Here is a 21,158-nt window from a genome sequence, read left to right as displayed (position 1 = left end):
GAAAAGGTGTATCAAAAATAGAACTGAAATGTGGAAATGAAGATACATAATTAGATGATTTATGGAAGTAAAACGTTTAATTAAAGGAAGCTTAAGCAATTTCAATGTATTATAGTGAAATTTGTGTATACATGAATCGTTTTTGTACGTGGAAAATCAAGTACACGCTTTTTTTATAAGAACATCCAAAAATTTTAAAGCCTTAGGATGTTCTTAACTTTTTGAGTTTTAAGTCTAAAAGTTTTTTTGACATGTTCTTATTTTCAATTATTTTGAAAGCTTCTTTGTCCATTTTCTTGAGAAATTGGTCATTTTAGAGTCTGCAAAGCCTTAAAATGTTCTTACATTGTTCCTAATTTTTGGTCATCAAAGCCTTAAAAACGTGTACTCAATTTCATGAAAGAGAGACACAATACCTATTGTTTTTGTTTCTTTAAATTATCCTTTCGGTGCCTAGTTATTAGGATTTAATAATCATCCTATTGTTGCTTAACAATAATTCTTTTTAAAGCTTTTCCCACCGGAAAAATTGGCCAAAATATCGTACCCGATTTATGGTCTTTTCCCCTCCCTTCTTACACTGTTTTGAATATTTTGCCACCGAAAACTTATGTTCTTGTATGGTTTTTTCTACAATCTATGTTTTACACGTAGCCTAAGGACGTTCTTAATTTTTTGAGTTTGTAGCCTAAAACTGTTTTTAACATGTTCTTATTTCCACCATTTTGAAAGCATTTTTGTCCATTTTCTTAAGAAATTGGTCATTTTAGAGTCTGCAAAGCCTTTAAATGTTCTTGACTTGTTCTTAATATTTTGGCCGTCAAAGCTTTATGTTCTTATATAGTTTGTTCTTATAAAAATAAGGCATATGTAAAAATTATTCGCAACTTAATAGATTGACCTTACAGTACTCATAATATAAACATGTCAGTAATGACGACTGATCATGAAAAAATATGAGATCTTTTTGAATCGATTGCTTCATTAAAACCTATTAAGCACAATTAGCAAAAATAAATGAGAAAACGTTTTTACGTATTAAGTGAATTTTTTTATACACCGCAACTATATTGATGAAAACGTAAACTTTGTGTTTTTTGATTATTTTAAATTTTTTGGAAATTACACGAAGTACATCAAAAATTTTTTGAAGCCTTCCGTTCTTAACTTATTGTTTTTTAAGCCTAAAGATATTCTTCACATGTTCTTATTTACACCATTGTGTGAGTATTTTTGCCCATTTTCCTAAGAAACCGGGTGTTTAAGAACCTGTAAGATCGCAAAAAATAAATTTTATTCACTTTTTTTATGAAACTAAAAAAAATCTACAAAATTTGGGCTTTTAAGCTGTGAAAATACGCAAGGAAAACCTTAATGAAAGACCACCTTAATCATTAAAATTTATCCTTCAATCGTTCTGGCTTAGTCGTCGTCATTTAAAATCTTTGAATATTTATTTTGAAGTTTTTAAATTCTTGAGTTTTAAGTCTAAAAATGTTTTTGACATGTTCTTATTTTCACCATTTTTTGAGTATTTTTGCCCATTTACGTAAAAATTTGGGCGTTTCAGAGTCTGCAAAGCCTTAAAATGTTCTTAACTTTTTCTTGATATTTAGACAGTCAAAGCCTTATGTTCTTAATATAGTTTGTTCTCATAAAAACGTGTATTGTCGTTTTTATAAGAATGTATAAGTTTATAGCAATATACCTTTTCACCTGCCGGAACAAAAACTTTTCAGAGAGACCGATCAGTCGGAATATATTGGCTATTTAAACTGATTCGCACCGTTTGTAACAATTTTTGTATTCTAAACAAAATGTATTTTTTCCTGATAATGAAATTGATTTAATTAAATGACAATTTCGCTTCACGAATCTGACAACAATTTTCTTTAACTCATCTGTTTTTTTACCCTTTTGTAGAGATAATTTACCGGAAGTTTAACACAAGGCCACCCCTTTCTTTTTTTTCCAGCGAAATTGAAGTAAAAAGAATTTCTTAGAATATTATGATATTTTTGGAAAAATTGGGTAAAAGTTTAAAGATTCACGCACTCAAAATGCGAACTTTCGTGTTCACGCAAGTTTTCTCAATTCACGTATTCGTATAATCTTTGATCGATTAACGAGGAAAGTCCATTCATGCTTACCACACTTTCTGGACTCCAAAGAATGCTGTACAACTGACCGTCACAACGAGACCAAAGCACATTATGTAACATATTCAAAACCAACACTGTTTTTACCATAATGCTATACACGTCTTTTGTAAGAACATTCAATGTTTTTGAAACGTTCAGAGGTTCTTAATCTTTTGAGTTAAGAGCCAAAAGACGTTTCGACAAATCACCATTTTGCGAGTATTTGGTCCATTTTTCTAAGAAATTTGGTCTATTAGAGTTTACAAAGCCTTAAATGTTCTTAACTTATTCTTTAGATTTCAACTATCAACACCTTACGGTCTTACATAATTAGTTCTTACAGTAGTTTCTTCTCTTCAATTGCCCTCGAAAATCGAATTTACAAAAGGAAGTTTTAAACATCGACCAGAAATGGTGACCACGATCGGTGACCACGACCACGACCAGATAAATTTGTGTTATCGAGTTTTTTCCCTTCTCCACAACGTAGATTGTCTCTATCATTGGAATATATCATATTGAAGAGTAAGCTCACCCCTTTCTCATCTATTTAGAGTTAAGTGCTCAATGCGTAAAATAACCATCTCGACGCTCTTGGAGCTTAATTATGGTGTCAATTTCAGATTCTTTTGTATTATTAGCATTAAAATAATTAGCGGCACAAATTCTTTTGAAGTTGGGTTGAGAAGCTTTGTATTTCATCGTCAGACTTTTATTTCTGTCGAAATCAGTCATTTTGTCAGCTTAAAGAAAAAAGAATAATTGATTATAGACTCGTATCTCTGAAACTGGCCTTCCCGGTTTTTTCTTACTGACAAGTTCTATCTATTCATACTAAAGAGATCTCTTCAGCGTAATTAAAATATTCCGTGGTCGCCGGTCGTGGTCGCTGGTCGTGGTCGCCATTTCTCGTCGATGTTTTGAAACTCCCTTTACAAAAGCCGATTAACAATAAAAACATTTAACTGTCGGTTTATCTTTCTAAAAATAATATCTGTTACATTTTTTACCGGATATAGCGGATTATAAACTTACCGGGAAAAGAAAAGTCGGAAATTAAGACTTTTTTAAATGAAAAACGTACATTTAAGTCGTAAAAATTGTGTATTGTGAAATGCTCGTTACCTTCAATTGAAACATGATTTTAATTCAAAATTTAAAACATTTCAAAACAGACCATTTCTCCTATATACACCGTTAAAATGCATTGCTTTAAAAGCATAACAAGGCTAATATATGAAAAGAAAACTTTTCCAAATTTCTTTGTGCACTTCTGTTTTCTCATTTTTTGTGCAAAAAATCAGACTTTTCGCCCAAAAGATTTCTTTTTCACACCTCTTCTATGCTGCAAATACGGTGAGACCCCATCCCAAATGGAAAATTTGACTAAACTTTTGTCCCCGGAGGAAAAATATCCTACAATCTTCAGCCCCACTGGAGAGTTTTTTTAAATCCCCATAATGGATAAAATTGACTCTCCAAAACCATTCTCACTGATTTTTTTTGACCTGAGAACAATAGAATTTCTCTCGGCATTGGGATTTCAATAGAAAATCTTAATCCAACTTTGGGAAGAAGTTCAACCAATCCTCTGAGACAGAAGTATTTTTCCTGAGTACATGGTTCGCCGATAACCACGTTGCTAAATATTTAGTCTGTTGATTTCCAAAGAAATGAGTTACATCAGTGAATCAAGTTCGCCCGCGTGGCCACTTGACGCCTGTATCAAGTTCGCCCGCGCAGCCACTTGACGCCTTAATTATCATAGGAAATAACGAACAATTAACAAGGCACAGCTGTCATGCGGAAATTCGATAATGATTTCTAATTAAATGGATTAATTGATGCTTTTTCCTTGAAGCGTTTTTTAAATATCTCTTATTCATTGCATAGTGGTTAATTTCACTGGCTGTTCTTTATAAGAAACAAAAGTATTCTATTCTACATACCTTAGAGTTCTTACGTTTTTGAGGTTAAGGCCCATTTCAGAGAAAGGTTTCGGGGGTCTTATTTAGGCCCGGCGAAGGGCGAAATTTGCCGTTTTAAAGCACGGGAAAAGGTTTAAAATTCACCCGTCTGAGAATTTTGTACATATTGACGTTAATCAATACACTGAGCTTGCTTAGAATTTACCGTCCTAGAATCTAAAATTCACCGGAGTTAATTTTTAACTTTCCAGCCTATCACAAACAAAACAAAAGCTCTGGATACTACATACATGTTTTTTAAGAACATCCAAGATTTTCAAAGCCTGCGGATGTTCTTAACTTTTTTTAGTTTCAAGCCTAAAAATGTTCTTTTTATCTTCATAATTTTTTGAGCATTTTTTGAGCATGTCTGCAAAGCCTTAAAATGTTCTTAACTTGTTCTTAACATTTTGGCCAGTGAAGTCTTATGTTCTTATATAGTTTTGTTCTTATATAAAAACTGGGTGTTATAATTTCTATGGCTGGATTTACACCCGATTAATACTTCCTCAAATTGTACCTCTGATGAAATTTTTATAGCCCCGCTTTCATTAATTTGACAGTGTGCAATTACTGTAATCTAGCTTTGTTATAAGAATATGTTATTTGGGTTGATCGTGTTAGAATTTATAATTGATCGAAGGATATTAATTAACGTATCATACTTTTTTTGCTTACACAGCATATCTTTTTAACAATAGAAAGAACAAATTTTTCTCCCTTTCAACGCTACGTGAGCAAATATTTTGTCAGCATAAATACTAATTTTACTTTTAAAAAACTTGCAGGCCACAGGTCTATCAGGGGACATATGGTCCCGATGGCCCCCTCCCTTTTTTTTTTTTTGCAGTCTTGATTTTGTTATAAGTGAAGAACATGTTTTTATCCAAATAAGTAAGCTTATCTTTTTCTGGTGTTTAGAAAATGTGAAAGAAGCGAAATATTTTTTTCGTTACCCAATTATTTTTGTCTACTCACTTCAAACGGCTTCGACGGGGAAACTGTCGAAAAAGGATAACTTTTTTAACATTTCATTAACACACCCCCTTCTCACAGACCCACTGGAACCCCTTCCCACTGGAAAAATTGGTCTAAATATCGTTCCCGGGGAAAAAAACCTACCGGGTCTTTGAGAAGGGGTTGTATTAACATCCACCGACCATCTTTTTACTGAGGAGCTCCATCTTTCTTTTTTTTTGAGAAGCTCCTTTTATCCTTTTCTTACAAAAAAAAGAATCCAGAAAATATGATTTAGAAGTATCGAGATAAATTAATATGCGGCTAAGAAATTAAGTTGTGCTTAAGGAGCATTCTAAATAGACAATTAATGTAATTGACATCATTACTAAAGAGGAATGTCCATTAAAATTTTATTGTTTTTGATACAAATGTTTACACGCTTCTTTTATATAAGAACAAAATATATAAGAACATAAGGTTTCTATGGTTATTATATTAAAAGTAAGTTAAGTATATTTTAAGGCTTTGCGGACCCTAAAACAACTAATTTTCTTAGACAAATGGACAAAAATAGTCACAAAATAGTGAAATTAAGAACATGTTAAGAACATTTTTAGGCTTAAAACTTAAAAAAGTTAAGAACATCCGAAGGCTTCAAAAATTTCGTTTGTTCTTATAAAAAACAAGTGCATTGCTGGTTTTAAGTGACAGCCATCACATCTTTTTGCTAATCAGTTAATAGCTGCATCATTAGCGAAGGAGTAACGCTGGGACTTTCTTATTTTCGAACGTTTTAATGAGATTAAGAATTTTGGATGTTTTGGATGAAGTGTTAATTGATTTGAGTATAAACAATTGTCTGCGAAAAGGATTAATTGAAGAAATTCTTTTTTTGATTGGAACATTTTGGAAAATCTAAACTTAATACCGTCTGGAAAATCATTTTTTAACGCTGTCTTGATAAAACTGCAGCGTTGACAAAAAAGACTATAACGTTTGATAGAATTTAAATTTAAAAGCAGTTTAGCGCTTGTTGAAAAGGTAAACAGGAGTGGAATATATTACCATGAAGAAAAATCTATTTTTAAACTTTTTTTTTCTTTGATAATATTCCACTCTCGATTATCTTTTAACGAGCACAAAACCGTTATCCAAATCAAACTCTATCAAAAGTTACAGCCTTCTTAGTCTCCACTGCAAATCATATTGAGACAGACTTTAGATTATATTTTAGACTTTAGATAAAATTTTATGACAAATTTTTGATCTGGTTTTAGTTAATACATTTAAAAAATTAAAAAAAACACAAATTTTTGGAAGCTATTGTTGTGAATTGAGAACACAAAGATGACGAAAATGACAGATTTTTCGATATCTTCAATACTGAATTTGAGTTCAAGTTTTAGTAAAAAGACGGAGACTTATTTTCAAGATGGCTACAATGTCACCCATTTAAAACGTAAGTCAATTCTCAAACAACAAATCTTATGTAGAGTTTAGTTTTTTGTCTATTCTTATTCCGGCTGTGGTGAAAGCTGAAAATTTTTGTATCAGAAATTGTAGAAAACTTTGGACTTTTTCCCGAAATTTACCCAAGTAGTACCTCCCACCAGTGGTTTGCGTGAATGCGTGAAAAAAAAAAAAAGAAAGCGTTTCAAACTTGCCTAAAAATTAAGATCCAATCTTTGATTGCGTTGATGCGTGAATCTGTGCTATTTTTTTGTCTGAATGCGTGAACTGGGGGAGGGAAAATTATGTCTATGTTAGTATAAGTGTGTTTTGTAGTATATGTTTGTTAGTGCACTTGAGATCTTTTCTAAAAAAAAAATAAAAAGAATGCGTGAAATTTCTCTTTCTCCACCGTTTATGTGCAAATTTCCCGATTTTTTTTTTCGAAGAATTTGCGTGAATTCTTGAATTTCGAGAAGAAATTGCGTGAATGCGTGATTGCGTGAAATTTCTGTCAACTAGGGGTTTTTCAAATTTGTTTTGGTCGTGCGTATTTGAGCTACGGAGATTTCACTGTAGAACTGTTTATAGATCAAGAGATCCTAAAATTCCCAACCTAAATCATAGTCATCGTAAATAAACTCTCGTCTAGCAATGTATTGTTTTAGCTTTTTTTTGTGCTAACCTAAGCTCCTTTGTTATAAATAAAAGGCAAGTTGCGATTGGCATGGCTTTTTGATCACGTTACCAATTCTCCCCTTAGGATTGGTCTAATTTCTAGTCACATGATCAAAAAGTATGCAAATCAAGCTGATTTGCAAACGCAAGTTCTAGTTGTTAACAAAAGAAAGAAACAGAAGCTTTCCAGACCTGGGTTTTTTATATTTTGATTATGCCTAAATGAGCAGATCTCTAAATTTTAAAAGAATAGTTATTTTAATTGAGTTCATCTGAGTGGGGAGTAATGACCAATTATCATTGCAAATTACTAGTAATGAATTCTAAAATGAGTGCGTCATTTTCCGAAAATGTCTGCGGGGTTAAAGTAAAAGGGAAGGTAAAATCAATCGATTTGTAAATTTCCTGATCCTTAGTTCTTGGATTCTTTGCGAGAGTTGATCATGGCTTTTCAAAATCAAGACTTTCTTATATCTGATTGAATATACAATTAGATCGTTACAACAGGGGAATGCTTAACCCCCGGTGGAGGGTCTTTGGGCAAATGGAGGGTACGGTATGTGCCGACCTTTTTTAGATTTCCAAAGTCCCACTAAGGGTCGGAGAAATAGGAAGATTTCAACTTTTTACCCTTGGAAAAGTCGAAATTTGGTCAAAATTGGTCAAAATTGTCCCAATAAGGGTCGCAAAATTCACAAAATTTTCCTTTGTACTCTCCTTTTTAGTCCCAGTAAAGGTCTAACGGTCGAGAGTCGGGTTGCACCCCCCCCCTGCGTCAGCTCGCAACCCTAGTACCCCCTTCCCCCCGGTCGTTTAACAGTGCATGCAGATTTGGAGTCGTTTTACTACATAATTTTATGTCAAACTACAAAGTGTTCTTACTAAGAAACCAATTCAACTTAAACTTCAATTTTTTCTTTAACGTAATTATCACTTAATTTCTTGTTAATTGTAAGGCTTAATTAACGTACTCATTTTCATGCATTTCCAGGCGAAAAGGCTAAACTGATTAATTAATTTAGCACATCAATTAAATACTTTTTCAGAGACACTTTTACCAAAAGAAACTTTATTTATTGGAATGATCTATTAATAAACAGCGCTTTCAATCAGTTCACAAAAGAAATTGTCCAAAACTGATTTCAAAGCCCCGAAAGGGCTAGATCCGAAAAACCTTCATGGGAAATGAAGTCACTTATTTCCCAAGCCAGTATACACGTGACCTGTGTGTTTTTCTAACAAAATTTCTAAATGTTGGGCAAACTTAAGGCTTCACTTTTTCTTGCTTAAGAAAGTTTGAAGATTCTCTAGCCCCTTCGGGGATTCAAACTCAATAGGGTGAAGTAGGAGTTTTTACAAGTTCTAATTTGATTTGATTGGCCGCGTCAACCTGTGACGTAACAATTTTGTTACATTTTAAAAGAACACGTCATATCTGTTACTTTAAAATGACCAACAAGTGAAGTATCTTATTAAAACTGGAGCTCGTCTCAATATATGTCTTGTGTTTAATAATTAAATGAGCCAAGATTTCAATCCAGTCGGGATTCCAAAAACTAAAGGTTTTTTAGTCGGTTGAGAATATTAGTTTGAGTGCAGCTTTCCGCCGAATTTTCAAGAACTAGGGATAGGAAACGGGTCTTTGAAGAATGTGAGTGCATAGTTATTATAAATAAGTACTGGTCTGGAAGTCTTTTGTCACTTTTTATTGTTAAAAGATGGAGCTTACGTACCAAAATCGATTTATTTTGAAAACATTTTGATTATGTGATATAGAAATAGACCAATCCCAAGTCATACAATATGTTGCTAGTGACAGTAAATAATTTGGTGAATTTGGTTACTTATCCCTTATTACTGAGCTTTTCGTTTTAAAGTTATTTTTCGTATGTAAATATCACCCACATACCATTTGCCATTTTCCTAGTTTGTATGCTTATAAAACTGATTATACTAAATCTCAGCTCCTTCTTTATAATATTGGATGTCGTGCTTGATAAATTGAAACCGTTTTATCTGGCGACGAGAAGGGAAATTAAGATTTCTTCCTGTGAACATTCTCTAAACAAAACACATAGAATTCCATTAAATTCATAAGAACATAACGCTTCAATGGCCAACATTTAAAGAACGAGTTACGAACATTTTAAGTCTTTTTTGGGCACCCGATTTCTTAGGAAATTGCACAAAAAATATGGTAAAAATAGGAACAGCTTAAGAATACGTTGTTTTAACCTTAAAACTCAAAATGTTAAAAACATTAAGGCTTCAACATTTTTGGATGTTCTTATAAAAGAAATGTGTATGGTGGTTATATTTTTATTGCTAAGGCGTTGAGTGATATTGTTCACTTCTTTTAAAGTTCCTTTGAAGAATGCCGCCAATAAGAGTTGTTTCCCTTTGTCGGTACATATAGTACAGGTGGAGTCTCTTTAACGCGAACCTCTATAACTCGAATGCCTCCTTAACTCGAACAAGTTTCTTAGAGTCATATACCATGTTTTAGTTAACAATGCCTTATAAACCTTACTTCATATCTCAAAATTTCCTTAATTCAAACAAATTTGTGTCCCCCCCTGCGTGTTCGAGTTTTAAAGACTCCGCTGTACATAGCAGGGTAGTTGGTCAACCAAAATTTGGGCAAACTTGGAATGCAGTTTTCAAAGTTGGTTTTTTGGTGCCAATTTCCTCGTTCTTGGAATAATTACGCCAGTGAAATGAGCGTGAAATATTTTTGGATATTTTTAAAACAAATGATTAGAATGTAAAGCAATCAGCGCCATTTTTCAGAATTTAAAGGTCGGGCGAGAATTGCATTCAGTACTTCCAATTTGCTTCATTGGATTTTTCGATTTGGGAGGGGTTAATTGGCTTCCAGGCTATATTCTCAGCCTTATTGGAACATTTTTGAGCTTTTAGATCATGAGGTTTAAAGTTTTGAGGAAATTCCCCTTTTGTACCAAATATTTCGGTGCCGATTGTAGTTGCATCTCCCTCCAAAAAAGAAAGTTCAAATGACAAACCGGCCTTTTGAAATGTGCAATTTATATAACGATGCAACAAATAGATCCTAGAAGCAGATCAAATTCAGTACAGTCAAAACAGGGTCAATATTATGAAAATCGTATTGATAAGCATCTCATATATCATAGACCCGGTGGGACCCTAAAATTTTGTCTCCGGTCGAAAAGATACCGCAAAATTTGGCGCCACTGGGAAATTAAATTAGTTTTTATCCGCATTTGGATATTTGATGGAAAAGAATTGCACTCTAAAACCATCCCCGCTTGATTGAGACAGGGGCGTTAATAAGTATTGATTTAACAATGAATGAATCGACAGTATTGGATCAATACACCCCCTTCTCACAGACCCAGCGGCAACCCTTTCCAATGGAAAAATTGATCAAAATATCGTCCCCAGTGGAAAATTATACTCTAATTGTTGTCCCCTCTGAAAATAATTAGGTAAGAAAATCCTCACTGCAAAATATTGCGCTATTTATTCCATCCCCACCGAACGTCCTTGCTCGAAAACAATGGAATTTCCAAATACCAGCCATTAAAAAACATGGGAATACCAATCCCCATCGAGTTTTGGTCTGTTACTTATATCCCTACTAGCTGATAAAATCCCACCGGGTTTGTGAGGAGGGGTTGTATCAATACAGGTCAATTGTTCAAAAACCAAAACTATATTCATTTAAATTTTCAGGTCAAACTTCATCAACTTCGTCTGTCGATGATTTCAAAAATATTTCATCCACGGATGAATCAGGCAGTAACACGTCTCCACCACGTAAAAAGAAATCGCGCACCGTCTTCACACGACAACAAATACAACACTTAGAGAACGCTTTTGATCGGAAGAAATATTTCACCAACAGCGAACGACAAAAATTAGCAACGGACTTAATGCTATCAGAAACACAGGTACAAACAACATAGATTATTTAATTATTTACATTTCACAGGGGGGGAGGGTACCAAAATCAAAACCTTTCAAAAATGACTTTCCAGTTTGCCCAAATTTTAGTAAAAGATTAAAGCTTGTATCACGAACCCGATGTAACCCTTTTGCTCTTTTACACCTAAGATATGACAGTTTTCGGCTAAAAGAGAGAAAATACCCCCAAAATCTTTGTTCTCGCTACGCTCCCGTAATTTTTACATTGATATTTACTTTTCATAGGGGATCAAAAATCAAAATCTTCCAAAAATATGCCTCCCCAGTTTGCCCGATTTTTAGTCGACCCACCACGCTACTGCCTAGGGAGAATTTAGCCAAAATTTTTCTTTGGTGGCAAAATGCTCTCCAATTTCAGGCCCACTTGGAACATGCAAATGCAAAGTTTCCCATAAAATCTCGGAAGCCTTAGATTTCGAATCGATCAAGGAAGCCATAATTCTATCGATAGGTCAATTTCTTTTGTCCCTAAAAACAGATATTTCTGTATTTTTTGGAACAGGGATGCGGTACAAATGAGTGGCATAAAAATTTAGATATTTCAGTTGCGTAATACACCCCTTCTCACAGACCCACTGGAACCCCTTTCCCACTGCAAAAATTGGCCAAAATATTATCCCCGATAGAAAATTATACCCCACCTTTTGTCTCCTACTGAAAATAAATAAATAAACGAGTCCTCACTGCAAAATGTTATGCTATTTTTTCCATCCCTGCTGAATATCTGACATGAAAACAATGGAGCTCAAATCCAGTCATAATAAAACAACACTCATCGAGTTTAAGTCTGTTATTTTTACTCCCGATGGCTTTTATTTACACTTTTAAAAGTTTTAAGATGATTAATTCGAAAAAACACTTGTAAAAATTAAGATTTAGGTTGAAAGTAAAATTTTAAGCTTTGTTTTGACACGGCAGCTGGTCGTTTTCCTTAAGGGCTCTGACCATAGTGAATTTTCTATAATTGCCATTTTTAAAATGTGTTTTCTGACTGATGTAACAAACAAAACTATGGCATGTTATACATTTTCTGTTAGACAAACTATTCTTGAATCTGAAAATTCAAAAATTGCAATGAAAAAATTTGACGAAGAAGAAAATGAAGACTTTTGCGAGGAAGAGTATTTCAACTTTGAAGAGCTTAGTTTCAGCGAAGAAAAAACATTTTGAAAACATTTTGGCAGTAGATGGTGTATCTTTTACCGAACAATAAAAATTTTTGCGGAAAATTTTTGTAAATGCTTCTTTGTCTTGAAAATCTTCAAAATGGTGTTTTCATCAATCAATTTTCATCTGGATTTTGCTTAAAAAAACAGTCATAACTTTTGAACACATCTTTTTAGAAAAATTTTCCGCAAATTTAAATAGTTCAATTCTTTGCGGACAGTGTAAAGAAATTTTGAAACAAAAAGGTTAATTACCCATTAAAACTTAGCACTTTTTATAAAATAAGGTGATGCAACATATTATTAACGTCTTTTTAAAGTTCATAACGTCATTTCTGCAATTAAATTCTTAATTACTCTGAAGGGATTTGATTAAAAAGCAATTTATAAAGGCAATTCTTTGTTAAAAGTGTTAAAGAACCTAAAACATAACTTTTATGTTCAAATACTAAAATTAATTTTCCGACTATGGTCAGAGCCCTTAAGTTGCTATCGTAAATACACCATAAAAAGCCATTAAATCTCTGGAAATTAAGGTCATTTACAATCCATTAAAAATATTGCCAACTTTGATGAATGACCACTGATTTTGTCTAAATAGGAATTAGAAATTCAGACATGAAATAATTAGTGCTTTTTGACGTCATTGAATTTTTGGCATTGGTTGCCGAAAATACTTTTAGAATGACGAAAAAGTGCATTTTGGATACTTAAATTGAGCTCAAAGCTCTTTGCAGATCCATCCCGGAGACCACAGACATCTATTCTTTTACAAACTAGATAGACTAACTGCCCACAGCTCTCTCGTGGAAGTGTGTCCAGTTTTGAAGTCGACTATTCCTGCCATGTTGTTTCATATTTTACCTTAGATTTTCGAACGTTCGAATTTCAAAACATTTGAATCACACTGTTAACGACCATAATTGAGAACGATATGGCGGACTCTAAACTTATAAACACGCTTCCTACATAGGAAGGCCGATCCAGTCAAATATTTAAAGATTCATTCCAGAGACCAATAAGCTATTTTCGCTTTTACGTTCATGTTTTTGTTTGCAGTATATTCCCTAGGCTACGTCATATCTTCCTTCGTTTCGAGCGTAAAACTCCTACTCTTCGGGCTATGGTTTTAATGAAACAATAGAGAGTTTCGAAATCTAAGCCAATCAGCTGTGTTTTAAACATTCTTTTATTTAAAATCTCTATTGATAAACATCTTTTGTGAATGTTGTCTATTATGTTTAAACCTATTAATAAGCAATTCCCGGTGGGGGTCACTAGTGGCCGCTTATAGCAGTGCCTATAGACCAAGAGTAAAGCCTAAAAGCCTGGATCTGTCTATTGTGCTGACACAAAACGTTGTTTTAACGTTCATCTAACGTTATATGGACGTTGTGAACGTTATATTAACGTTGAAACAACGTTGTGTGCCAACTGGATCTATTAACAGCTTATTTCCAACGAAAAGATTATAGTGTTTTTTTGTCAATAAAACTATGGGTTTGGCCTAAAGGGTGTTAATCTCTTTTCAAGACGATACGAGCATTCCTGATCCTCGCAACCAAAATTTATGAATAGGTCTTCTGGGGTCTTTAAAGATCTTCTTTTTTATGATATAGAAAGGAAGCGCGCCTCCCTGACAGCAGAATAAACTACAAACCTTCTAGCATACCCTTTCTCGAAAGTTGGGTATTTCTTTTGTTTAATGTTTAATTCAAATGGTATTAGATAAATGAAGTCCTTTAATGTTGTTAATTGAAAGAGAAGGAATAAAATTTAAAATTGCTTCTAAAAATGCAGGGATAAATCAAGTTAAAGGTGACTTAACTTTTCTTAATTAAGGCAGTATTTAAAAAATAACGATCTAGCTGACGACCTTTAAGGGGCTTTCCAATTAAAAATGATTCATAATTTTCTTCTCAATTAAAGGCCTTACAATTAAGTTATGTTGCGGTTTTTCTGAAAAATAATCTCTTTTTCCGCTCCGCCTTAAGACTGCTAAGCTTTAAAAATATTACGAGGCTATTATTGATTTTAACGGCCTAATTTATAATTTAATATTTCGAAATCACTTTCTAATTGATTGTAAATAATGGGTAGCGAAATTTGGCAAGGTTTAATTTACGACCCTATTAATTTTAATTGAAATCAATTCGAAAGAAAGTCTAACTTTAAAAACTTCAATTTTGAAGTACAGGGTGTAACAAATGATAATATCAAAATATGTCTTTAAGTATAATTTTTTTCTACTTTTTCATTCGTTTCGATCTCATTCTTTTTTTCAGACACCCTGTAGTGGTTATTTAGGCTTTTTTGGTCACAGAACTAAAAAAGGCCAAAGCGATGTAAGAAATTTTTTAAATCCGTCTCTTCATCTCTAAAAAGTTCTGAATTTAACAAGGCCAAAGCAAAATAAAATTTCGTTTTAAATCTGAAGTTGAAATGGCACATGTCAACATGTCACCCGTGTTTCATTTCTATACACCTTTTCGACCGTAGCCGCCAATTGCCGCGCGGGCATTTTTTTGTCCGTTTTACCAGCCTAAACTCGATCCAATCCTTTTTTTACACTTTTTTCTATTGTCTTTAGGTGCAAAATAAAATTTCGTTTTAAATCTGAAGTTGAAATGGCACATGTCAGCATTTCACCCGTGTTTAATTTCTATACACCTTTTCGACCGTAGCCGCCAATTGCCGCGCGGGCATTTTTTTGTCCGTTTTACCACCCTAAACTCGATCCAATCCTTTTTTTACACTTTTTTTCTATTGTCTTTAGGTGCAAAAAAAAAGACTGGGACGGTTTTAGGGTGGTAAAAAAATGCCCGCGCGGCAATTGACAGCTACGGTCGAAAAGGTGTATTCTGACACCCTTCTGATTTGAATTCCAATGCTTTCGAGTCTGGAAATTTCATTGGAAATGGAAAAAATAACAAAATATTTTGATGTGAAGATTAGTTGATTTAATTATTTTCAAAGGGGACAGAAATGGAGCATAACTTTCTATTGGGTTTGGTATTTTGGTCAATTTTTCAGTGAGAAGGGATTTATTGGGTCTGTTAGACCGGGGTGCATTTCTACCTTTCGAAGAAACCGCTTTTTGTTGAACTGTTGTCATGGTTTTAGCACACCAAAAAATTAAATTTATAATTAGGTTGAAAAATTGAGGTAAATTCTTGTGGCAAACTTGGTGATACATTCTTTTATAATTGAGTACTTAAACTGCGAGCGCCAACAAAATTATATTTTTAAAAAGATCTCCGAATATATGGGAAAGTTTATAAAATTTGATATTTTTGCTAAGAATAAAATTTAGGTTAGAAAGCCCCCAACGTGTTTCGTGAATGGGTGAATGGGATTTTTCATTTGCGTGAATCAGTGAAAATTTAAAAAAAGCTGCAAGAATGTAAGGGGAGGGTGGGGGTCTCTTGGAAGGATTCAATTTTTGGATACAAAGATTAAAATTTCAAAAAGTATATTTTCGCAAAAAAAATTTCCCTAAAACTTAAACCTCGGGGCAATTAAAACTTCTTGTAAATTATAAGAAAGAAAGCTTTTTAAGGATCCCTTTTTTACAAAAAAACTAGTGAAAACCTGGAAAAATGAAATTCCAGGGTAAATTCCCACCGGAGACGAAATTTTTGATAAATTTTCCAGTGGGGCTCCCAGCAGGTCTGTGACACAGGGTTGTACAAGATTTTTAAGAATACTTTTAAGAAGTTAGCAATAAACTTAATAGTATGAATTCAAATTTTATCGGGGCTTGGATCGAGAGATTCTTCTCCCGTCATCGGGCTCAAACTATTCGATCTTTTATTTTCATTTTTCCTTTTAGGTTAAAATTTGGTTACAGAATCGTCGAAACAAATGGAAAAAACAACTTCAAACCGACCTCAATTACAACCATGGAAAATCAAACTCGACAAACCCTCTCCAATCATCGATGTCACCTTACAATTTCACTCCAAAGATCTTATACAGTCCTCCAACTCAAGCAAGAATCGGATTAAAACATGATACAAGTGAAAGATGCTTACAACCTTTGCTCACTGACTTAAACTCGACGTCCTTAAGGGCTTCTGAACAACGACTGTTTGATTAAGAGGCTAAGAGAGCTGTCCATCATAAATAGAATTTTAGTGATACAAACTTGAACTCGAGAGCTTACAACCCTTGCTCACTGACTTAAACTCGACGTCCTTAAGGGCTTATGTTAGTAATCACAATTCGACAACTTAAAGAGTAGCTCATAAAGGTTGCACCCGTGTTTTTTCCATGCGATGAACGTCAGACCCATATTTTGACTTTTTCCTTTAATTCAGCTTCTGTGGGGCAAATTTTAGAATTATTTTTTAATGAATGAGCTTGTAATACAAATTTTTGACCGTAATCGCCATTTGCCGCGCGGAGATTTTTTTGTCCGTTTTACCAGCCTAAAACCCAGTCTTTTTTTCGCGCCTAAAGACAATAGAAAAAGTTTAAAAAAAGGATTGGATCGAGTTTAGACCGCGCGACTAAGGTCGAAATGGTGTATTCGATTTGGTAAATAAGCAACAGAGAGATTTTCAAATCTTTAGATATTAAAATTTACTTTGAGCACCGTTTTAAGTGAGCTTGGTTTGAGGGAAATTAGAAATATTTTGAATGAGTTTTACATTTTTAAGATTATGTTCTTAATCTAATGATTGTAAATAGTTGTGTATTTTTCAACCCCAAGGCAGGATTCCTAGGGATTATATATTTTTATTATTCTCTTTTGCATATTTAACCTACGTATTAACATGAAATATACATATACTTTTATACAGATAATGACTTCTAAGTTATTTTAAACGGGATATAAAATCCTAAGTGGCGAATATAATTTAAATGACATGCCTGTGTTACACCTGGTGGGACCCCAAGCCCACTGGAAAAATTAGCCAAATTTCGTCTTTTTGCAAAAATACCTCTCTGGAAAAGTCGACTTTGATTTCATCCCTGTCACTGAATTATCTATGCCCTTTGCCGACCGAAGTTCGAAAAATTGACCCTACGAGGGACTGATCTTTCTATTTTTGTATTTTTTTTTACCCTACCTGGGGCTCATGGAGGTGAAAAAAGGTACTCTGGCCTCTGGCCAGCGACACACCTCCGTACCTTTTTTGCCGAAGTACCCCAGTCTAAGCCCCACTGGATTTGTTGAGCTTAGAATTTATATCCTCATTGGAATTTCGATTAAAATTTTCATCCCACTGGCAAGACATTCTAAGGGGCTTAAAACAGGGGTGTGAAATTGTATTATGAATTTTTTTCAGACGATTGAAATTTTCAATGGCTTTGAAGATGATTATATAGTATATAACTCCAAATGAGACTTTTAAATATTCGAATAAAAATTGTCGAAATGAAAATTCAGATTTGAAAAGAGAAAAAAAATTGAAATTGAAAATTTTTCATTTTATAAATGATTATATTATTTTCAAATTAATCAAATTTTATTTATTAAAACGTCACAAAAAGTTATCAAAATGAATACTCACAAATTCATCATAAAGTAAAGAAAACAGAGGAATCCTAATCTTCTTAAGGGAAATTTACAAGAGAGTTGGATATTAAAAAAGTTTTCGTAGTTTCTTTTTGAAACATCCATATCGATAGTAGATTCTTAATAAATTTTTAAATTTCATCTTCAAATTTTAAATCAAATCAATCAAGAAATCTCCCTGGGCTTTGGAGTCTTATTGTTGTCTTCACTTCTTTTATAGGGACATCCAAAAGTTTTGAGCCTTTCGGATGTACTTTTTTAGTTTAAGCCTTAAAAATGTTCTTCACATGTTCTTATTTTCAACATTTTGTGTGTATTTTTGCCAATACCCCTAAGTGTTTTAATGGTCAGAAAAGCCTTAAAATGTTCTTAACTTGTTCTTAACAAATTTCTCATCGAAGCTTTAGGAGGATTCTAAGGGGTGTCAAAATGTTTTCCCATCCTTGGGGGATGGTCTTAAAAAAATTTCATGTCTCTTTGGAAGGTTCCAAATTAGGAGTAGATGCCTAAAATATATTGCTTAAGGGGGTCTTGCAATTTTTTGAGGTTATCAAAGGGAGGAGGGATTTCTTTTTGAATTTTTTGAAAATATCCTCCAACCACCCTAGTAAATTCTGATCACTCACTTATGTTCTTATATAGTTTGTTCTTATAAAAACACGTGTATCAGAAGATTAGGATGTAGCTCCTCCCTCCGTTAGCTCCTTAAAGGCCTGAACGGCTATACATCACAAAGCTTTTATATTTACGAAGAGGGGCAATCAAAATCATTAATAATGTATTTCATTTAAAAAAGTTTTACCCATCCCTAGAAATTCCCTTTTTCCTATTTGTAAAGTTCTAAGTCGACTGGGGCCCTGCATGTCAATTTTTACACCAAGGATAGTTTCCCCCTGAAGAACTTGATATGTCCACATCATTTAAAGGTTTTATTTTTACATAAGTGTTCCCGTTTCATATCATTCATATCAAACACATATTCCATAGGGATTTCATATCAGGACAGTGTCTCCCTATTGTTATATTATGCTGATATAAACAAAAAAACATTTTTCTTTCCCTCTTTCTGGATCATCTTGCTCCACATCTTGCTACACCTACTGCGTTTGACCTTTGCTCTTTTACACCTTAGATATGGCAGTTTTTGGCCAACAAGAGAGAAAACTTTCGTACTCGCTTCGCTCGCGCAATTTTTACAAAGATATTAACTTTTTCTAGAAGGCGCCAAAATCTAAATATTCTAGAACTGCCTCCCCAGTTTGCCCGAATTTTAGTCGACCAACCACGCTACTGCGCTAGAACCAGGTTTTAATCTTCCAACCGTGATGTATAATGGTACAATAAGCTAAGAAAAAGCAAAATTCCTATATCAGTGCCCCCGGTGGGGGACTATAGAAATTTTAATCAAAATATATCAATAAAATCTTTTGATGCAATCGCGTTTTGGAGAGAAACCTTTTTCCAAAATTTCCATTGGATGTAGTTGTGATACAAACTTAGAGCTGTTTTAAAACAGGTCTTCCCTCTTCCAGCTGTGTACTGTCCTTTAGGATAAGATTTCACTACCCAAAGCATGATTACGCTGTCTTCTCCGCGATACACGCTTTTTTTTATAAGAATGGTGTAAATCCATTTCATCATGGATATTCTTAACTTTTTTGGGAAAATCATCCTAAAATATTCTTACAGCATTCTTATTACTTGGGGGTAATTGGCAATTTATAATTTAGAATGCTCTAAAAATGACATTCTTTGCTTGAATAGCAAAATTCCATGATGGTGATATTCTTAGGATATTCTTAATTTTTTGGCCATTTTCATCATGGACATTCTTATAAAGTGTATTCTTATAAAAAAAACGCGTGTAGCCGGCTGAAGATTTGAAAGAGTTGTTTTTCTGCAGGTACGGAAAATAGCTTGTTTGTTGAATTAGGAAATTTTTCAAATCTCATTTCTAAACTACCCGGTAATCCATTCTTTTGCCAATAGAGAGGGGCAGTGGAATCTTTATTAGGGAATGTAATCTTAACCAAAGCGACGGTTGTCTCAAATCAATAGACAGATGGATGTCTTGAAATTTAAAAACTAAAACATATGTATAAGTTTTATCAGGCCGATTCGGTTTTTGAATTGAGCTTAAATATAAAAGAGGGCCACGTACCAAGTTTCATTTGGGTTATCTTTTCTGCATTATTGATATCCAATCTATTACATTGGGTTCTAAAAGTAACCAGCCTAATAAATTACTTAAATAAATCTAAAGTTGACAATATAGTAAATAAGAATTATAAAATTCTACTGTGCATTTCAAGGGCGATAATTTAATTCCGTGAAAAACTATTTCGGGAAAGGAAGGTAGTTTGGGACTCCTGAATCCGGTTTCAAATTCAAAGAATGTCACCTGCTTAATATAACGTTCACCTGCCTTTTATTTGTATTTTTAATAAAAAGAAACCAACAAAACGGGGAAGAATAAGAGGAAATTTAAAGAAATCGTCACAAAAGAAATACTTAGACATTAAAATCTAATTACAAGGCTATTTGATATTTTCGTTATTCTGAATTTTTTAATATGAATAAGAAAGAAATCTTTGTTCTACATTGGTTTAAAATAATTCTTAACGGAATTATAAACTATCAAAAATAAAAAGGGAAATTAAATCACACTGGGGAATAATTTATCCAAACAGGTGATTATAAATCGTTTATTTGTTTGTCCCCTTAAACTGTAATATAAAATCTAGGTCATTGTAGGACTACTTGACATTTAAGGGCTCGCACCGAACTAAGAGTCTAGCTTATGAGTCGACTGCTACAGTAAAGTGGAAAAGGACTCGACATATAGTCAAAATGAAACGTCAAGGCTTGATGTTATTAACTGTATTTTGTTTGACGATAATCCTACAATGTGGAGTCGCAGCTACTGAAGAAGAAACTTCCGAAGATAATCCAGGCACCTACCCTAATGGTAAATGGACGCGTACTGCTACCGCTAAGGTAGAAGAAGAGAAAAAGGAGACAAAAGAAAGTCATGAACCTGGCTCCTATCCAAATGGAAAATGGAGTCGTAGAGCCGGTAATGAAGAGGCCGGTAAAATGGTCCATGAGAAAAAGGAAGCACCTTTTTTTAACATTGGTAGTTTTTCAACTTGGCGAAAAAGAGCTTTAGCTACTCGGCCATGGTACGGAAGTTATTTCGGTGCAAAACGACAACATTTCGACGGCTACTGGAACAAGCGATCAGAGGCTAGACCTTGGCAAGGCTATTACGGAGCAAAGAAGGAAGGCAGCCGACCTTGGCAAGGAT

The 21,158-nt window shown here is 33.7% G+C and overlaps 1 protein-coding gene across 1 annotated transcript; it reads left to right on the top strand.

Annotated features, from left to right (window-relative positions):
• Nucleotides 1-6,367: 6,367 nt before the first annotated feature.
• Nucleotides 6,368-16,873, top strand: LOC136819989 (homeobox protein mls-2-like). The gene is made up of 3 exons (XM_067076223.1): nucleotides 6,368-6,527; nucleotides 10,910-11,127; nucleotides 16,160-16,873. The coding sequence occupies exons 1-3, from the start codon at nucleotides 6,416-6,418 to the stop codon at nucleotides 16,424-16,426; spliced, it is 597 nt and encodes a 198-aa protein (XP_066932324.1). The 5' UTR covers nucleotides 6,368-6,415; the 3' UTR covers nucleotides 16,427-16,873.
• The last annotated feature ends 4,285 nt before the right edge of the window (nucleotides 16,874-21,158 follow it).

The sequence above is a fragment of the Clytia hemisphaerica genome, unplaced genomic scaffold, assembly GCF_902728285.1.
Source record: "Clytia hemisphaerica strain Z4C2 unplaced genomic scaffold, Clytia hemisphaerica genome assembly, whole genome shotgun sequence".
Lineage (NCBI taxonomy): Eukaryota > Metazoa > Cnidaria > Hydrozoa > Leptothecata > Clytiidae > Clytia > Clytia hemisphaerica.
The sequence above is the reverse complement of the archived record's forward strand: the minus strand, read 5'-3'. Positions and strand labels throughout refer to the sequence as shown.

What these genes read in the sequence shown, in the direction of transcription:
- LOC136819989 (XM_067076223.1), top strand. Translation starts at nt 6,416, where the DNA reads ATGACGAAAATGACAGATTTTTCGATATCTTCAATACTGAATTTGAGT. An exon ending in CAATGTCACCCATTTAAAAC is followed by an intron (nt 6,528 to 10,909) that starts GTAAGTCAATTC and finishes TTAAATTTTCAG; the next exon opens with GTCAAACTTCATCAACTTCG. An exon ending in TAATGCTATCAGAAACACAG is followed by an intron (nt 11,128 to 16,159) that starts GTACAAACAACA and finishes TTTTCCTTTTAG; the next exon opens with GTTAAAATTTGGTTACAGAA.